General features: G+C 39.2%; 2 protein-coding genes across 3 annotated transcripts in view; one reads left to right on the top strand and one right to left on the bottom strand.

Moving 5' to 3' along the window:
- Positions 1–10,583, bottom strand: part of glsb (glutaminase b) — a 37,751-nt gene extending 27,168 nt beyond the window's left edge. For both annotated transcript variants that reach the window (XM_063888019.1, XM_063888021.1), the window contains exons 1-3: positions 10,188–10,583; positions 1,293–1,389; positions 975–1,096 (exon numbers count right to left, since the gene is read on the bottom strand). In XM_063888019.1, the coding sequence (XP_063744089.1) occupies positions 975–1,096; positions 1,293–1,389; positions 10,188–10,489 (521 nt within the window). In that variant the 5' untranslated portion in view covers positions 10,490–10,583. The remainder of the gene's footprint in view (positions 1–974; positions 1,097–1,292; positions 1,390–10,187) is intronic.
- Positions 10,584–11,913: 1,330 nt separating this feature from the next.
- Positions 11,914–19,513, top strand: fkbp7 (FKBP prolyl isomerase 7). Its single transcript, XM_063887126.1, has 4 exons — positions 11,914–12,146; positions 12,618–12,769; positions 15,246–15,373; positions 18,112–19,513. Exons 1-4 carry the CDS (start codon positions 11,929–11,931, stop codon positions 18,271–18,273), a joined length of 660 nt encoding a protein of 219 aa, XP_063743196.1. The 5' UTR covers positions 11,914–11,928; the 3' UTR covers positions 18,274–19,513.
- Positions 19,514–20,642: the final 1,129 nt, after the last annotated feature.

Genomic DNA, 20,642 nt, shown 5'->3' on the forward strand with positions numbered 1-20,642 from the left:
GCAACCTGAAGTGTGACAAACTTCTATGCTGATGAAGAGGTTTCAACATAACATATTGATCAGTTACATTTCTAATATAGCGATTAATGATCACTATATCAATGATCAATCCACAGACTGTAGGAAACCATCATAGTGTGGTGACATTAGAAGGTTTCTGGGACGTGTTGATGCTCACATTTAAACAAACGCAACAAACTTCTACCTAAGTCTAAACCTGTTACTGATAGAACAATCATTTGTCAGCCTGACGCTACAATATACACTAGAAGAAGTGAAAGTAAATACTGACAGCTCAAGATCTCATAAAAGATGAAGAGGGGAGAGGAAGTTGGGAGTTTCCCACTGCCTGCAAGCAATAGATTTATTTGACTAAGTATCTAACAGAAAAACCCCAGCATAGGGCATTTTATGATTATATAGACATACAGTGACAGAGGTTATTTTCCCCAACTGTTACTCAACGACGCCATAACCAGGTACAGATTTCAAAAGTGGTCTTTGTACCATAGACACCAAGAGCCTGCTAGTGGACTACAGTATCTTAAATTGCTTGTTATGAGAACGTAAGGCTCTTCATGTCCCATGTGGGGTTCAACATGTATTTGGATCTTAGTTTAATATCTTTAACAAACCCCCAGTAAATGCAATGTTGCATAACCTTACATTAAATACATTGATATGTCCTCCTGTATCATGGAAAAGGAAGAGCTCATGCATCTCAGTTATTGTAATGGAAATGCACAAGTCACACCAAAACAGAATCGCTGCCCAAATGCTTTTTAATTGTTACATTTTTGCATGTAGGCAAAATGCAAATGTGAACAATCAAGCATGTTTGAATTTGCTCAATAAATAATATAAACATAAAATGCCTTTTTTGTGCCAAAAGGAGTAAAAAGGTTTTGGGGAAGGTGATAATAGTGCCAGTATTGTAGGTGTACATGATGGGGATAACACACAACACGCCTTACTTCTTAAACTGCTGCCTGTCGAGCGTAACGCCGTCTGACGAGTTCCTCAGAGTTTCTTTCAGAGTGTCCATGCATTCCTTCAGTCTGGGATCCCCGGATCGGAGCCCAGTAGTTTTAAGTGCCTAAAATAAAGAGGAATTAGAAAGGCTTCTAAATATAAAGAATGTACTGGAAACAATCACAGAGACAACTTTGTAGTGCTCTCTTCCGATACTGGGACATTACATTGTTACTTATTAAATGTTTTTACCCAATGCGATTCAAATATCAAAAACTTAAGCACCCGGCATCACACTGAACTGATTTTGAAGGACTTACTGTGAGAAATTTATGAGCGGGAATCGTCTCTTGACCCTCTGCGACTGTGTAGAAGAGCAAGTCCTCCAAACTGGGGAGAATGCCAGCATTTCTTCTCCTAAGAGGACAGAAAAAAAACACACATGTATAAGACTTCAAGCAATGTAAAAGTACTCAATAATGTTAGCTTCAACCCCGTAGTAAAATCCATAGGATACAGCTAGAAAGAGAGGATAGACATGGGCATTTGATTTATATGTAAGTTAGTAGAAAGGCACTGCAGTTGGTTGATATGCAGCAAGATTGCCCTTAAGCCCAGGCCACGATAGAGCCTGTTCCCACCTGTCCTGCCAGTGCAAACACAGAGCTTATCGGAGGCTGTTGATATACAGTCTTATCGCATTAGTGAGGGATTTGAGCGACACATACTGGAAAACTGCTATCCAAGTGTCAGCAATAGCCACACAGGCGTGCGTGTCTGTTGTTAGAGCATAGCGATCAAAGCCATAATTGTGCAGCAGAACATTACTGAAGGTTGTTATGTTGCTAGTGATCCCTTATGAGTAACATAAAGTATTCAAGCTGGAAACTAGGACATAACGACAGAGCTTAAGCTGGACTGGCACCAGATAAGGGATACATATGAATCCTCATGACAAGAGTTAATGATCTGAAAAGAGTTGTGTAATATAGTAAATAACAATCCCGGACTCTTTTTCATTGTTGCGCTTCAACCATGGGCTTCTCAGTGTTAAACCCAAAATCCAATGATCATATTCCTAAAGACTGTGAAAAGGTATCACATCTTAGATTTCCAACTAAAGTAGGACACAACACTCACATTTCACACATCAGTTCATTTGGCTCACGTCACAGAATGAAATCTGGGATGTCTGAGATAATCTAAATCTTCCTCTGAGTAAAAACAGTCCTGCATTAAAACAGTCAACAGGAAACAGCATGCAAGGAGGCTACAGAGCTCTGCATTCAGTAATACAGCCCGCTTCTCAACTGTTCTTTACTGGTTTTTGGATGTTTACTGGGCTATGTGCTGTTTTGCATATTGTCCATGAAGAGGAATGTTAGGTGTGTGTCCCTGCAGGTGTGTTATAATGGAATGCATGCTCTCAGCTGCAGCCGGCTGTTTTCAACTAACATACTTTAGAGGTGTCTCAACAAGCAAGATGTCACAGCAACCTCTCCTCCCCCCAAAGCACCTGTTTACTGTACACACACCATGAGTGAGGGAATGTATAACTCATTTAATAACAGCTTTTTACGTCACTATTAAGTTTGCTCATAACAGTGTTGGACTTATTGCGTATAAGTTATATTATTCAGCTAACCCAACTATTCAATAACAATGATCATAATAAAAAGCATTAAATGAGTTTTGGGTTCCTCTAACAATGCAACACATTTCCCCCCCCAAAATACAATAAAATTGTGCAGTAGACATAATAGTGCAAGTACGTTGCAGAAATAGGAAAAACATAATGTGAAAGCTAGAATAATATAAACCGAGGGTGTATATACTGTGGTAATATTTTAATATTATTTGGAATAAGCAGATGTACAAATGAGAAGATGTACCAATGAGCAGTGGGTTATACACAGAGTTTGTGAGTGGTGACAACACCAATTTGTTGAGGAAATAGTTTCAACGTAGACAAAACTCAACACTGAAACCTCCCATCAGTTATTGCAGTTTGTTGCTGGACCTCTAATATTTTGATTATACAAACATAATGCAGTTGTGTGTGAACTGCCTGAATCAGTGTTATAGCAGGCCGAAATTCCAGGAATTCTCCGTTCTTTAGCTCTGCCCGGCCCTCTGTGGCTCTTGGATTAATAAAGCCAACATTGTGGCCCGTTCACACGCAGGCCATGACAGAGCAGCAGGGTCTGAAGTGGGGCTCACTCAGAGCAGCGCATTTAACACATTTGTTACCAATAATTATGTCAATTATTTTTCTATTTAAATTATTTTATTTTATTTAAATCGGTAAATGGAAAATGACAAGTTAACCACAACTTTACTGAATTTTTTGTTAATTGTTTTACACATAGAAAATCTAATAAAATGTTCAAGCTCCACGGTTAACTCTTTAAAGAAGAATTTATTTTGTATATATAAATATATATCTATTATTGTATATCACTTTGAACATAAAAGTAATGAGTTTATTCTTCCCAATTCATTTTTTAGTTTTTATTTAGTTAAATTCATATTCCTGTTTGTCTAAACCACGATGATGTGTACATGTCTGCAATGTGTATTTTAATACTTTTTCAATAAAGATTTCAATCAAATCTAAAACAATCACTTGAGCAGCTTTGAAAAAAGGGGGAAAAAGAAACTTAGTTTAGAATCAGTGTTATCAAGTATCAGTATAAAAATCATTTTCTTTGGATGCCTTGCAGCAGCTCTTCAGATTGATTCTGAATAGTCCACTGTCCCACTCTGCTGTTCAATACAGCCTTGAGCGTTAAAGTCATTTTCCTTCTGATCCCACAGTAACAGGGTAGCTGTGCAGCACATCGGCCCCATCTGCTCCTCCTCCTCCCTGCCATCATTTCTCCTCCTGTTGGCACACCCTCTAGTCTCCACAGAGTAAACACTCCACATACAGCCATGGTAACTGCGTCTGCAAATGTGCAAACAAACCAAGAGCACTAAAATGCTGTCTGTCAGGCATGCTTAATTCAGAGGGAGTGTTATTGAGCTCACATCTATCTCTACAATAGCCTTTCCATAACGCAGTCAACAGGTGCAGAGCAGATATAATGAAAACTGGTCTGCAGGAGTGCAAGGATGGTTTCCCTGACTTTTACAAACAAGCTGTAGTCTAACCAGACTTGAGTTTTGGCTGTTGCAAGTGGGACTGAGAACCAGCAACACAGTGCTTAGCAGTTGAAGAGTGTTTGTGTTTCTACAGTGCGCACATTCTACTGTGAGACTGCAGAAAACATGAGGGCAAATGAGGAAGTATGTGGGTGATTAAAAAGGGTACTGGGGCTCTAGGGGAGCGTTGTTAACTATGTGTGCTTTTTCACCACAGTTTCTCCGCTTGGGCTAGGGAATATTTCCACCAAAAACAGGTGTGAAAATCATGGCCTTTACAGTACCATGCATAGGAGTGTCTAGTGAAAATGGTGGTGCTGTTGTGTCATTATAGGAATGTATCATTCAGTGTTTTCTAGATTGATACAAGTTGTCAGCCTAAATTAAATGATTGGATGGCTGGCCTGCCTTGGTACTACATCTGCTAGCTTGACGATTCTGAGCACTAACCATACCAATAATCGTTATTTGTGTTCATTACGATATGTTTACAAAGAAAAGGATAATTTTGGGGCAGTGGCTTTGGAGGGAACTCTTTTTAAATGTTTTTTTAAGCTTTAAAATGTACCGTACTCTTGGTAGCTTCTTCTTAAGCATACCAACCCTAGCTTTTGAGGTAGGCATGTTATGGGTGGAATTCATTGATGTTCCATAACTATTAGCTAACATGATAAAAAGCTAAACAATACATTCAATGTATGTTGATTTTACAGGACTGTATTTGAACAGATCATGATAACGTTACAGATTACCTTTGCACTGAATATAGCTTGAATGCATGTCAATGGATCGTCGCTCCAGCTTTGTTAATGTTAGCCGTTAGCTCTGATATTTAGCCAAGCAGAGAATCTCAGAGGAAACGAAAAGACAGAAATGTATCTAAAAATGCCATAAAAAGTGACTGATGGCTTACTGCAACAAAAGGGAGCACATATTCATCTCACATGGAGCGTGTGTTTGATAGCCCACATGAACTGAACTACATGTTGAAAGCCAGAGGCTGTTTGACCTGCGCAAACACAATCAGGTGTAAAAACACCCAGTTTCTCTATATTGGTACATTTAAAAATCCTCTTCCTCTTCACAGGCAGATGGCTCAGGACATTTGCTTCTGGATGACCGGTCATTGGTGCAGGACACTTCGACAGTTTCCTGGATACCAGTTTAAGATTAAGTCGTGATTTTTGCAAAGTCTTAATGCTCTGAAGGAGTTTAAGTTTGGGGGGGCTATAGTGCATTGTACAAGTTAGTTTTTTTAAGGAAAATAAATCCTTGTTTTTGAAGACACAGAAGTATAATTATTATTTTGAAGTCCTGATCAATGCCAAGATCACCACGGATGTGATATGAAAGATGTGAAATGGAGACGGCCTGAACTCAATGTCGAAGATGCAGATAAATCTGCTGTAAAATTCAATTATCTGACTGGAGAGCATATCCTCAGCAGGGTCAAATAAGGGACTAAACACGTTTCAATAAGCAGTGTTGGGTAGCTTAACGCCAAATGTGTCTTTCAGTTTCTCTTTTTCTCACGTGTATCACAACAGTCATGTGTCATCTTTGATATCTTTAATCCTATCCACATCCACCCACTTAAGCTGTAATCATTCCCATAAGTGGTCAGAGTACTGGCAGGGAGCCAGTATTTAAGGCCTTACAACATAAGGCCTTAAATAAGCCTTAATAAGGTAATAACAAAGTAGCAGTGTCAGTTGTACCAAGCAACCGCTTCAATGGTTTGACTTTTCCTCATTCATTTACTGCTAGCCTAAAGCTCAGTTCTCGTTTTGTTCCATTTGGAAATAAAGAAATCACAGTGGAGCTGGGATAGTTTCCCAATGCACTGAATGGAATGTGAGTCATGACTCACTTTTTGTTTCAGAAGTTTATCTTGTGAGTCATCATCATTAATGTGTAATCGACACGGGGTCGCCATCACGTGCACAAGCCTTTTTGTGCTGCTGCTGAACACAGAAATGTGAATCACAGACTCAAATAGTGACATCGGGTCAGTTACCAAGGACACGACATCCTGGGCATCTGAACATGTGCACAGATTCAGATGTTTCACTTCAGTTTCAGGTAAAGAGACTACCTTAGTGTATCCCTCCAGATAAGAAAATGTTGCCGTTGGCATCGTATAATAGGCTCATCCAGAGATGGTTGATGTGTAATTATTCAGGTGCAATGTGACAGCAGGAGCAGACAGATGTTGCTTTCTTACCCTGGCCAATTCCTTTCCCTCTGCACTTACCAAGGTGTAATATGACACCTAAACTTCTTCATTGTGTTTCTGATGTATTTGAGAGTTATCAAGCTCATTCTTAATGGCTTCAGTTCTGTAAATACTTTATACTGTTTTCCTAGTCAACAAGTTGTAGGCAGTAGCAAAAGGAAAGTTGCTATTTGTTGTTGTTGTTGTCCTTCTTATTGTTATGTGAAAACACATCTGCTTGACTAACAACAATTGAAACCACAGAGAGACAACTCTGTTAGCCCAAGGACTTTAGTTATGGCATCTCCTCTCGAGAAATGGGCAATTTAGTTCAGGAACTTGTTTTAGAGTTTGGGGAACTACACATTGTGTGACGTTTCACAGTGTTCCTTCAGTGGAAAACGGCGTTGAGAAAAGCTACTGACGGGAGTGAGGTTATGTGAAAGCCGTTTCGAGGCATTGGCAGAGCATATCTAACACCGCAGTCCTTATTTTAGTGATGATAACGCTCTGAAAATGTACTTGTGTAGCCTTCTTTCTGGGTCAGTAAATATCCCAGTCATTTTGGTATCACTGAGCTGACTCAGTGCCTAGCTTCAAAGGGAAACACATTGACTGCTATCACTGTACCGACAGCCAGTTGGCTGCAAGTGTACATCTCCAAATGTGAAGCAGATGAGAATTTTCAAAAACACTACACATTTAATGCACAAAATGAGGGATATACAACATCATGGCAATTTTCAAGATGTTAACAGAACAGAATTGGATCCAAAATTACACTATAACTGAATGAAGAGCTTTGCCAAACTACTACACAAACACAAGACTTCATCTTGATATAGATGTAACTTATTTATGTGGAGGAGCCATGAATGTCAGAGTCAGGATTTCTGTTGTAAGGGTATCACGGGTTTTATATTGTTTATTGGTCTTTGTTTATAATATTATAACCTAATATTTTGTAATCAATTATGGGTTGGATTAGTTGGGTCTAGGGCTGTCACTTTTTGAAAAAATCCCAATCGATTTTTTAGGCTTACATTTTCATTGAATCGATTGTAGAATCGATTATCCACGTCTATGTTTCAATTTTCAAAATAAAGGCCAACACACTGCCATTAGGACGAATGTAAAGAGGGCGCATGAGACGTACAGGTCAGCATTTCTGATTATTTATTGCGTGAAGTTTGTCTATAACAAACAGGAGCATTCTCGAAAAACAATAAGCAGTATGGACTGTCACAACATCAACGACGAAAAACATTACTGCAGGCTTCTGGCTGTTTACCATTATAAATATGAAACACATTTTGCATAGGCAGGCGATTGTTAAATAGTTTGAAAATAGCAGTTATAGTGCTGCTGTGAAATGGGAACTCACGATCGCACAGTTTGCATACCACTTTGTCCTTCTCCATAGTTTTGCCTTCTGCCCAAAATCCGAAGTGCTTCCATATCGAACTCCTCATGTGATAAGGGGTTATCACTCGTCTCTCATGTCGCGCAGGTTGATCGCCGTTGCCCTCCATTTCTTGGCAAAACACTAAGCCGTGGCAGCCGATTGACACTATCAGACTGTTTCCGGTGCGTAAATTGGTGGGGATTTACTTTTTAGCCCTCGCAATGCCTACTGCACTTTCGGAATTATTTTCTTTTCTGCTTGTTTGTGAGTTATGTTAATAATAATCATAATGAAATTAAATATTTTTTATTTCTTTAATTCGTTAAAAATAAGTTATTTGGTAAAAATCGATTCCCTCTTTTCGTTTTCTAAACGTGTGTTGGTCGGTCCAATCGATTGTACAGTCGATTCTCGAACGTAAAGTGACAGCCGTAGTTGGGTCACATGGGTAAGCTGTTCACCTGTGTGAGATGTGTGTGGAAGAGAGGGTGAGAGGGTCACTTTATTTTGACCAAAACCTTATCATAGCTGGATTATTCTGCAAATATATAGAATCGGAGGATGAAACCCTCTTTATTGTCACACACATGCACACAGCAGAGCACACAGTGAAATTGGTCCTCTGCATTTAATCCATCCTAGTACTAGGAGCAGTGGGCAGCTATCGTGCAGCGCCCGGGGAGCAATGGGGAGGGGGGATTGGAGGTGTCCGGTGCCTTGCTCAAGGGCACCACAGCAGGGCTTAGGTGGTGAACTGGGACCTCTCCAAGTAGCAGTCCACTTTCCATATTTCAAGTCTGTTCGGGGACTTGAACCGGCGACCCTACGATTCCCAGTCCAAGCCCCTACTGACTGAGACACTGCTGTTTGTGCACGTTATGATAAATTGATTTACAGTAAGATTTTGTTTCACGTATTTGGGGATTTCAGCATTATTTTTTGATAGCGTGTCTGACTAAGGCAACCAGGCCATACCTCAGCCCCTCAGCCACTTTGTTTGTTCCTGAAGTCGCTACAACATGGAAAGCTGACTTTATAATCAACAGTAATGGGCTTTGAGCTGAGAACAAGTTTTACAGTCGTGTCATGGGTGAGTGCAGCTCACTGTTCAACCATACAGCTTTGTAAATACCATGAAAACTTGTGTTGTTGTATGAGAAATAGATACACGATGATAATCCTTGTATTTTTTAGATATGATGTATATTCTTAAAAGCGTTGCTCTTAATATCAGTCATTGTTTATTCCTTAGAAATAGCTTTAAGCTTAATAATTATCTTACATACTTAACTGTTAATCTGTAATTACAAAGGGCAAATGCAGTTAGGACTAAAATAACTGATTAACAGTCAGACAGGATCACAAAGACTAGAAAAAGAGTACTGTTTAGACACAGGATTCACAAGCGGTCTTAGGAATTATGCCTACAGTACGAACACAAGTGACAGTGCTTCTCCAGACAATAAATACAACAAAATAGGGTTAGGGGGATAAGAACTGCAAATATTCACAAATGGTTTGCATGCAGTTTGATAGGAAAACTACCTGGAAACTACTTAGAATTGAGAAATGTCAACCATACATGTATTTATGTTTTGTATGCATTACTTTCACATGAAGCAGTTAGAGTCACTCAGTTTTCCACTTTCTAACAGCCCACAGTCATGATGTGCAGCACAGATGTGGATACTGTCAGTTTGGAGCCAGCCAGCTCCCACTTCACTCACAGTACGAGTTCACAGCATAAATAACCAGAAGCTACCACACCGGTTTACACAGCCAGGAGTCATTATAAACAAGCAAAGTAATCTATGTTAATGTATATTCGTAGGAGGTTAAGTCGCAATACATGTACTTTTAAAGTCATAGTTTACATGTGAAGGTCGTTGTTGTGTTGTTGCATACGGTTTATAAGAGTGTTTTCTAGAATGTACTAGAATGTGGATTTTCTTATCCCCACTCCATCTCAGACTGTAACAGAGCTAATGCCGTTTCAGTTTCAAAGCCTGCCGTACAGTGCTGCGTGTTATCTTCACAGGAGCAGATAACTAACCCAACGTTAAACACAAGCGGGTCAAGGACAAATAAAAGCTAATTAACTTTAGTCTAAGTTGCAGTGTCGGTATTTAAAAAGGAGGCGTATTTATATAGCTGCTTGGCACAAAGCACCGGTATTCAAGTCTCACATGGCTCGAAAGCTGCTTCCGTGAGGCCATTACTGTTAGCTGGCTATAATACATACACGCGTGGAGGGTTATTTGTCTTGCTCTGTATGAACTCAACGCCTTTATCTTACGTTTTAGTTAGCACGTTCTTAGGGTCTAATTAAACGGTTTTTTATACATCGTTTGTGAGTTAACATCCGCTCGAGCCTTTCTGCGTCACGCATCGCCATAAACGCTACCATGGTGTCAGACACTTTTTTTCAGCAAAGAAGTACTTGAAACCTACTTGTCAATTGCTGCTTCTCTGCTGACACCATCCTTCTTTAGCTGTTCGTCCGGCTCTACGGCACCTTCAGTTTTCGTGCAGTATGAGCGGAACGGGGCGGCGCAGGGCGCGGTGCGCAGCACCGGGCGGTGAGGAACCGCATAGAGGACCTTCAGACGAGAAGAGGCTGCTCTGGCATCAACCGAGGCGGTGCCGGAGCAGCGGGTCGGTAACCAGCTCTTCTGTCTGGAGCCGGGCAGGGGACGCTTGAGGGTGACTTCAAACAACTCCTTCAGCACTGTCGAACACCTGAAATGTAACATTTCAATCCTGGCAGACAATTACAGAGAAAGTCGTGGTTCCTAATATATCCGGTCGCAACTGAGCATTCGTTGAGAAATATCTCCACGCCGACTGTCTGAGGGGGGATGACTCAGAAACACCGGCGTCCAAAAATAAATACTGATGCACGTTCACGCCCCATTCGCTCCTATTGGTTGAAATAAGACGATGCTGCGCCCTGAGATAATAAATCACCCTTTCACGCTCGGTATTGGAGTCTCCTCGTGTCTATCCTTTTCTACAGTAGAGTGATTGAATCGCTTTGCACATTTCCCTCCGATTATAAACGTCATGAAAATGTTAAGGGAATTATTGATCTGCTCCCCTTGTTCAAGCAACAGGATTCTTATTGTATTCCCCTTAGATAATAAGGCAACACAGCACAGTGGCTCACTATGGCAGCTTGTTTTACTAATGTTACGGCAGTGAGGCACACACACACACACTCTCCAGGACTGACTTGTAGCTGTTATCTCTTAAAAGTTAAGATAATGTGCAGTTCCTATTTAATGCAGTTGTGTCCAATGTTTTTGTCTGTGACCTGAGGATATGTGGGGGCTGAGTCATAGTGCATCCTGAGTAAGATTAGTATATCAAAATAAATCCAGACCTGTAGAATAGATGGTGATCTCTGTAATTCACCTGCATTGCTCATCCTGCATTCTCCTTAGACAAGCTCCAAAATACTTGCAGCATTAGACGATGTCAGTCTCCTGTAGCTTCTTTGGTTCAATTCGCTCTACTCACAGATATGTCTTTTGAAGACACTATAAAGAAGCATACAATAAATTGCATATGGGCAAACATCCCTGACAAAATAACGTTTGATATATTCCATATACAGACAAAAGTATTCAAATAGAAATACCACCAGACAGAACATTATAAAACAGACAGATATTAAATTGTCTCTTCATGTCAATTTGTATATTCTATAATAAAATCTTTTTTTTCTTTACTTTTTTTCTCATAATATTGTTACGAGATTTGATCCCTGACTGCAAAGGTCTCCCCAAAGAAAAAGATCTTATAGTGATTACTATCCATTTTCTGGTCCATTAAACAATCATTTATACAAAATGCAGTTTGTGGGAATAATATTGAGAGGCTTGTGTTTTAAGGCCCTCAGTACAGTCTATCAGGCAGAGTGTACAAAAAGGTGGTGTAACGCACCCAGCCAGCCTCTCTAGCCCATTGAGAGAAAGCTAAAGGAGGGCCCGGCCATACAGACTGTTGGTCCGGAATTGGGCCTGGGCCAGTTACAGTGAATGAGGCGGGATTTACCGAGCCAGGAAGCCTAAATCCCTGCCAGTCAAATATCAGGGCAGGAAACTCCCACAAAGTGTGCATCAGCTCTCCACGTCCCACTTTGTGTTCAAGCAGCACTTCCACAAGTTGCCACGAATACAAAGACAGCGGCATGATGTGGAGGTTCGTAAGCTGCACACTGTGCCTCTTTGTCTCTGCTCAGCTCTCTCTTTGGTGTGTTTGGGCCTCAGCAGCTGAGCTGGACGGAGAGGTGAAGATAGAAGTAGTGTATAAACCCGAGGAGTGCACTCAGAAGAGCAAAAGGGGAGATCTAATAAACGTCCACTACGATGGCTTCCTCGCCAAAGATGGCTCTCAGTTCTACTGCAGGTTGGTGGTTGTAGGAAAACTCTGCACTTGATAGATCATATCTATACAAACCTATTGGAAGCTTTGAAAGTCAATGTGCACATTAACAGGAACTTTATTAATATATTATATACTTTTACATGTAGCTTCCAATTATCTAAAGGGGGTGGTAATTGCTCCATACATGTTTCACATTGCATACACTAAGCTGGATCTCTTTTATAAGTATTGTACAATTGTATGCCATTTACTTCATTGTTAATTGTGTAGTCCTGCACTAAGGTATCAAGCAGTCCTAGCCTGGATCCATTGAGTGTTTAGGGACAGTATGAAAAGGATTAGGGTAGGGAGAGGGGGCTTAATCTTACTTGCTTACAAAACGTCATGGTCATATTCCCAACCTATATGAAAATCTGTTCAGGCACATTGGATTGATGTGAAGGCTGATTGATTGACAGGATGATGTCTCCTTTTGTGCTTTTTCTCCTTTAGTCGGTCAGACAAAACCGGGCACCCCCAATGGTTTGTCCTGGGTGTGGGACACATAATTAAGGGCCTGGACCTAGGGATGGAAGATATGTGTCCTGGAGAGAAACGAAAAATAACTGTTCCCCCCGGTCTGGCCTTTGGAGAGAAAGGCAAAGGTGAGTAAATGCAGCACTGAATAAACCAAGTATCAGCAGAGGGTTTTTGTAAACCAACGCTTAACCGTAGATCTACACAAAATTACATAAAAATACTGTATGCACTGTATACATGTGCAGGGGATTTAAGCAATTTCCCTGTAAGGGATTAATAAAGTATGTCTTCTTCTTCTTCTTCTTCTTCTTCTTCTTCTTCTTCTTCTTCTTCTTCTTCTTCTTCTAGTCCCCTGCACATATATATATATATATATATATATATATATTTTTTTTTAAAGCTATACATGTCAGCTTTTTTTTGGCTAGAAGCAGAGAACACCATAATGACTGAATCAAAACTTATAAATAAAACTTGTTTAATTTAACGACAATATTCTTCTTGAGGTGTTGAACATGTGCAAAAGCCTCTATGTATTGTGAAAAAAAAGTTTAAATAAAAAACAATATGCAAATAATGAATTACTATAGAATAATTGCATGTAGGCCCTGCAGCCATCTGTGTGTTAGCTTGCTGTTGGAGTTTTGAAATAATTTGAATTAGTTAGAAATGGTGTGTATATTGTGTATTACGTGTGTATATAATATATTGAAAACTCTATATTAATGACATCACTTATAGCATTTTCTCATAAGACACTCCCTGCCTCGTGGAAATCTAGGTATTTCAAACTCCACAGGCCGAGCCCGTTTGTGACGTGAAACATTTGTTAGAAATCTGTCATATCTGAGGCCAGTCTGAGATAACCCTGATGACGTATGTGTATCATCAAGGTTATTTTCCCAGAATACTTGAAAAAGCTAATACAGAGCCACAGAAGATACAACTGTTTTTCACAGTGTCATCATATACAGTGTTATACACAGTATAAACTGATCATCACGTGTGAAATCAGCAGTAATGGAAGGACTGTTCAGATCTTTTACTGTAAAAATACTCTGATACAAGTAAAAGTCCTGCATTGGAAAGGTTACTTTTCCACCGCTTTAAACCTGTTTTATCAAGCACCAAAAAGTCACATTAAACTAATTCATAAAGAAAATGTATTATGAACATTGATCTTGTCCACATGTTCTCAGAGATGGATCATCTGTTCTATGTCTGTTCAACTGATCACTGAGTAAACAGAATAAATCCTACTCATACAGTCTGTGGCAGAGAACAAAATCTAAGATATAAAAGAGTGAGTGGAACTTTATCACTGTGTTAACATTTTTAACCTTACCGCAGACAAAATGATCCAAGTCCAGGCAAGAATACCCTTTTAGTACCTTCAATTCTACTCAACAAAAGTACATTTAACTATGGTTTCACCTTTCTTGTCATGTAGCCTATCCTAGGGCATGCTTTTTTCACATAAGTGAACACTGGTGCGCCAAAACCACCCCCACCTGTCTCCAGTATAAACATCATCACCCAGTGCCCAAAACTGCCTTCAAAATAAATCACTTTTTTCGACCGTCGTTTTGTTCACTTTTGTTGACAGGATCGAACTTTGTAGTCTTTTTTCGTCCTTGTCGATTTATTCACTTCTTTCGACCGTCATTTTCTTCAATTTTTTATGACAGACGTTTTTCTCAATTTGCTCGACAATACAATTAACCTGAATTACACTAAATTAAAAGTTACATTTACAATAAACAGATAATAAATGTTCTACTAATAAATAAATCAATATAGTGCCAACGCAGTCCTTCAAACTGCTCACTGGTTATATTTGTGTGCTGGACGAGCTGCTTTCATCCTGTCTTGTGTTTTTTTTTACAGCTCTTTAGTTGAAAGTGCATCACCTCCCTCACAGTGTTTGCTACTCATCCCCACATGGCATGTTACTGTAAGCATGCACCAAGGTTTAAAGGTCTCTTCTTCCTCTCACTCTGTCTCGCATGCATCACAACAGCTTATCATTGTTTTACCTAGTTTTGTTTCCTACAAAGCTTCTCAATGTTAGTATTCATAAATGCACTCTGGTTTAATCTGCTTCTGCTTTCTGGGGTTCTACCATCATGTGATTTCACTTTTTGGCTATGGAAAAAAATGTTTGCCGAGTTGTTTTCAATGTCCCTGCATCATTTTGCATGTAAACCTATCCAAGGCTGAGAATGGCTGTGTGTGTGTGTGTGTGTGGGGGGGGGCTACATGTTCATCTTTTTTTCTTAGTAAATAATAACAGCTTTAACTGCATGTTGCTCTAGTTACATTATGTTCTTCTCTTCCTGGATCTCTTATGGTTCTTTACATTTTGTAGACTTTAACTCTTTGAACCAAATCAATACGACGTTATCCATTCATCATTTATTTAGGTAATATCTTTTCTGTTCAATTCATCACAAAGTCTGAACATGTACAGAACCACCGGCTCCCATTCTTCCTGAAATTCCCAATCCCACCCCATGATAATCAGTTATTATGAGCGATAATGATGGCTTCATACCTGCTTCTTAATTCTCCATATGCTGTTTCCTCCTCCTGATCAAATAGACCCGGTGCCGCCCAATGCTACGGTGGTCTTTGAGGTGGAGATGTACTCTGTGTCCAGGGGACCCCGCAGCATGGAGGCCTTCAAAATGATGGACCTGGACAAAGATAGAAGTCTCACAAAGGAAGAGGTGACTATAATTTACAAGCTGTGATTATCCCACAGAAGAAGCTCAGACAGAAAAGTTGCTAATAACCAACCACAGTCTGGGTAATAACCAGCTTGTGACCAGATTCATCTATAAAATGTTCTCCTTTCATGGTGTGCCCTCATCTGAAATACAGTAGATGCCACATTTATTTTTCAAAGGAGAGTCAGAATACTTCAGTTATCCTGGGGGAAATAAACATTTTAAAAGATTTAAAGGTCACCTGTTGTGCAAAATCCACTTTTTAATGTCTTTTAATGTCTTATATACCCCCCCCCCCCACACCTTATCACCTGAATCTCCTCCTAGAGCACCATTGTGTTTTTTAAACCAGTCACTTCTGCAGAAGGGCGTGGCCAGCAGCAGCTCATAAGCATTTAATGCTACAGGCACAGAGTCAGCCTGTCTGGCACAGGGCTGAAACAGAGGGGGTTATGAGATGCTACAATGATCTGTTTGGTGGTTCAGCCAATCAGAGACATGTTCTCTATATATCTGAGACCTGTATTATAGTGGTGATAGAGAGTATAAAAGTAAAGGACCTTTACAAAAAAAAACGAATAAAAGATTTTAAACAAATATTAAAAGTTAAAGTAAGAATGTGCAGTTAAAAAAATATATTTATAAACAGGCTTCCCAAACAGGTTATGAAATAATAAATAATAAAGGCAAGGTTGGCTTCTTATTATCTAACATCAATAAAAAATCCATTGATTATTGTAAGGCCATAAATACCTTTCATTTATTGACTGCATTTGCTCTCTACTACATCATTGTAAAAGTTAAATAAATTGCAATGTAAATTCCCCAGAAAATCATTGTTTAGAGATCAGTATATACAGTGGGGCAAAAAAGTTTAGTCAGCCACCAATTGTGCAAGTTCTCCCATTTAAAAAGATGAGAGAGGCCTGTAATTTTTATCATAGGTACACTTCAACTATGAGAGACAGAATGAGAACAAAAAATCCAGGAAATCACATTGTAGGATTTTTAATGAATTTATTTTCAAATGATTGTGGAAAATAAGTATTTGGTCAATAACAAAAGTTCATCTCAATACTTTGTTATATACCCTTTGTTGGCAATGACAGAGGTCAAACGTTTTCTGTAAGTCTTCACAAGGTTTTCACACACTGTTGCTGGTATTTTGGCCCATTCCTCCATGCAGATCTCCTCTAAAGCAGTGATGTTTTGGGGCTGTCGCTGGGCAACACCGACTTTCAACTCCCTCCAAAGATTTTCTCTGGGGTTGAGATCTGGAGACTGGCTAGGCCACTCCAGGACCTTGAAATGCTTCTTACGAAGCCACTCCTTCGTTGCCCTGGCGGTGTGTTTGGGATCATTGTCATGCTGAAAGACCCAGCCACGCTTCATCTTCAGTGCCCTTGCTGATGGAAGGAGGTTTTCACTCAAAATCTCACGATACATAGCCCCATTCATTCTTTCCTTTACACAGATCAGTCGTCCTGGTCCCTTTGCAGAGAAACAGCCCCAAAGCATGATGTTTCCACCCCCATGCTTCACAGTAGGTATGGTGTTCTTTGGATGCAACTCTGCATTCTTTCTCCTCCAAACACGACGAGTTGAGTTTTGACCAAAAAGTTCTATTTTGGTTTCATCTGACCATATGACATTCTCCCAATCCTCTTCTGGATCATCCAAATGCCCTCTAGCAAACTTCAGACGGGCCTGGACATGTACTGGCTTAAGCAGGGGGACACGTCTGGAACTGCAGGATTTAGGTCCCTGGCGGCGTAGTGTGTTACTGATGGTAGCCTCTGTTACTTTGGTCCCAGCTCTCTGCAGGTCATTCACTAGGTCCCCCCGTGTGGTTCTGGGATTTTTGCTCACCGTTCTTGTGATCATTTTGACCCCACGGGGTGAGATCTTGCATGGAGCCCCAGATCGAGGGAGATTAGCAGTGGTCTTGTATGCCTTCCATTTTCTAATAATTGCTCCCACAGTTGATTTCTTCACACCAAGCTGCTTACCTATTGCATATTCAGTTTTCCCAGCCTGGTGCAGGTCTACAATTTTGTCTCTGGTCTCCTTTGACAGCTCTTTGGTCTTGGCCATAGTGGAGTTTGGAGTATGACTGTTTGAGGTTGTGGACAGGTGTCTTTTATACTGATAACGAGTTCAAAAAGGTGCCATTAATACAGGTAACGAGTGGAGGACAGAGGAGCCTCTTAAAGAAGAAGTTACAGGTCTGTGAGAGCCAGACATCTTGCTTGTTTGTAGGTGACCAAATACTTATTTTACCGAGGAATTTACCAATTAATTCATTAAAAATCCTACAATGTGATTTCCTGGATTGTTTCCCCATTCTGTCTCTCATAGTTGAAGTGTACCTATGATGAAAATTACAGGCCTCTCTCATCTTTTTAAATGGGAGAACTTGCACAATTGGTGGCTTACTAAATACTTTTTTGCCCCACTGTATGTACCTCGATGAACAGAATGGACTTTATCAACATTATAATAGCCTGCGTAGAAATAATATCCTTTACATCCAACAACAGCCATGTTGTTACCGGGGTTGTTTATTGCACATCGAAGAAGAACCTGACGACCTGCTATCAATACCATTTACAGTTTTATTCATCACCCATATGAAATGTTGCTTTAGATCATAACAGGGCTGGTATATGTAAAAGCAGTGTTGTAATAGTACAATAAATGTCTGTTATTCATACTGAAGGATTCCTTTTTATTTTCAGGTAAAGCATTACTTGAAGCTGGAGTATGAAAAGGGTGGGAAGCCTCGCGATGAGGCTTTCTATGAGAAGATTATGGCAGATATATTCCGCAAGAGTGACCAGGACAGCAACGGCCACATCAGTGCCAAGGAGTATAACATTTATGGACACGATGAGCTCTAGAGTCGGGAGCAGTTTAGTTTATGTAATTAGAGAGAAAACACGAGTGGTTCAGGGATAAAAGCCACGTTCACATATTCTTACCGTGATGCAACGGTATCAAAGGCCATTCTAGGTTAAAAAAATAAAATAATAATTCCCACGTTTATTTCTTGTGATTTTAATCTTTAATCTTATCATTCCAGTTTTTTTTTTTACACATAATTACGACTTTAAAATCTTAAAGATTGTTTTGTTTTTTACTTTCAATGGCCATTTTATATTGTGGTCCGTTTAATGCACATTTTGTTTTAAAAGAAAACAGGAAGTAACCATGATGAGGTATTTGGAGTTCCCTATATGTACTTTCCATCCTCTCTAAGTCCGTAAACGTATTTCCAAGCCAGATATTAGCCACTACATTTTTAATACTAATTATTTAACTATGCAAGACAATGTCCAACACCTGGAAAGGCATTGATGAAAACCACTACATTGGATCATCTTAAGTGTTTTATTTCTCTAAATTGTGTCTTGGTAATTCAATTTGCAGGAGATAAACCCACAAATTTGCACAAAGTTGTGACTGTGAAAGATCGCGATGCCATGGAGCCAAAGATAGGGAAAACATTGAGAACGTGTCTGTTCTTTTTTCCTCCCCGGGCGTATGGAAGCCCTTAGAAGCAAATGACAATAAACATGTGATACATTTTCTAAGCCTCATCTAAGGAGTTTTTCTCTCCTGTGTTTATGACATAAGAATATGTGGGAAAAAGGATTAGCAAAAACAACGTTTTCTAAAGTAATTAATGAATGCCTTCATTCCTATTGATAACCAACTTGTTGTGCCATCATTCAGCCTCTTGTGGCCGCAATGAGTATTACAACAACAAACATTGCCAAAAATGTAATCACCCACCAAAATGTTTGTTTTTCACCAATTCACAGATTTGAAAAACATATTCAAGAAATATGAACCTGACAAAACATTTACTTGATTCCAAGGGGGAAAAGGGAGCTTTTCTTAAGTCATAAATAGGAAAGACTCAGAATATGGATCATCAGTCTCTCATTGCATCGGCGTATGTGTGATTGAGAAGTTTGAATAAAATGCACACATAAATGTTGTGGTTTGTCAGACGTGTTTACAAGTTTGTTTACATCTTCAATGTGGTCCAAAATAATGATATTGTTGTATCCAGATGAACATTTGTTTTTGTATTTTGTGACAATAAAGAAACCACAGTGTATGTGGGAAACAACATGTTATGTGTGTTATGTGGTTTCAAGCATTGTAAAATGGATTTTTGGACTTTATATTATTGTATGAGAAAAAATCCATCAAGAGAGGAATGTGTATTAACTTACAGCAATGGTGAATGTATCCGGTTTGAGATACAGGTTTGAACTGGGAGTGCTGAACACCCCCAAAAGCTGTATATCACACAAATTAGTTGTGATGCAATGCTCTACAGTTCTCCTTTGAGTAACTAAGTACTGTACTCAAGTTGCAGTTTGGGGTACTGAAATGTAAATACTAAATTTTAGTTGAGTATTTACATTTCATTCTACTTTGTAAGTAAATATTGTACTTTTAGATGAATGATAAACAATATGATCAACAGTTAAAAATACTTTAGATACACCTGGATTAAAGTCACAATTAGTTGAAATTAGTTCCACTTTTACCATCTTTATAAATACATCAAAACATCAGTAAGTATAACCAAAACATATAATAGATATAATTCTGAAATGGGCCAATCTGCATAATGAGTACTTTAAGTATACTTTGATGCAAATACTTTTGTACTTCTACCTGATTAACAGTTTAAATACAGCACTGAGGACTGAGTACACAAACACACTGTAGACACACACAGGTACAGCAGAGTCTGACAAGACAGCATTGTAGTATTGCTACTTTAACTTAAGTAAATAAGCAATACTACAGTGTAAATATAGTCACTTACAATTAAAGGACCTCCATTCAAAATGTTACTCCAGTTAAAAGTACAAAAGTATTGCATTCATTTGTTTAAAATACCAGAAATATTTATTTTAAAAATTGACCCATTTTAGGATTATATATATATTCATTCTTAATTGTTTTAAATGTATATTTATTTAATTTTCATTATAATAGTTGATGCATTATTGTGTTCATTACTTCAAAGTAGCTGTGCTGGACTGGGTTTATTTTACAAGTGATTAATGTGCATTTCCTACTCCTGCCACTAGGTGGTGTCTTTGCTTTGGGGTTGGGTTTAACATTTGGGCAGTCATATTGAAATTCATGATAGTCATGTGACACTTACAGGAAGTCACCTGGAATGCTTTGTTTATCAGACCAGTTTTGGCATGGTAGTGTGAGCAGCAGCTACATCTTATTC

Source organism: Eleginops maclovinus, chromosome 7 (assembly GCF_036324505.1).
Source record: "Eleginops maclovinus isolate JMC-PN-2008 ecotype Puerto Natales chromosome 7, JC_Emac_rtc_rv5, whole genome shotgun sequence".
Lineage (NCBI taxonomy): Eukaryota > Metazoa > Chordata > Actinopteri > Perciformes > Eleginopidae > Eleginops > Eleginops maclovinus.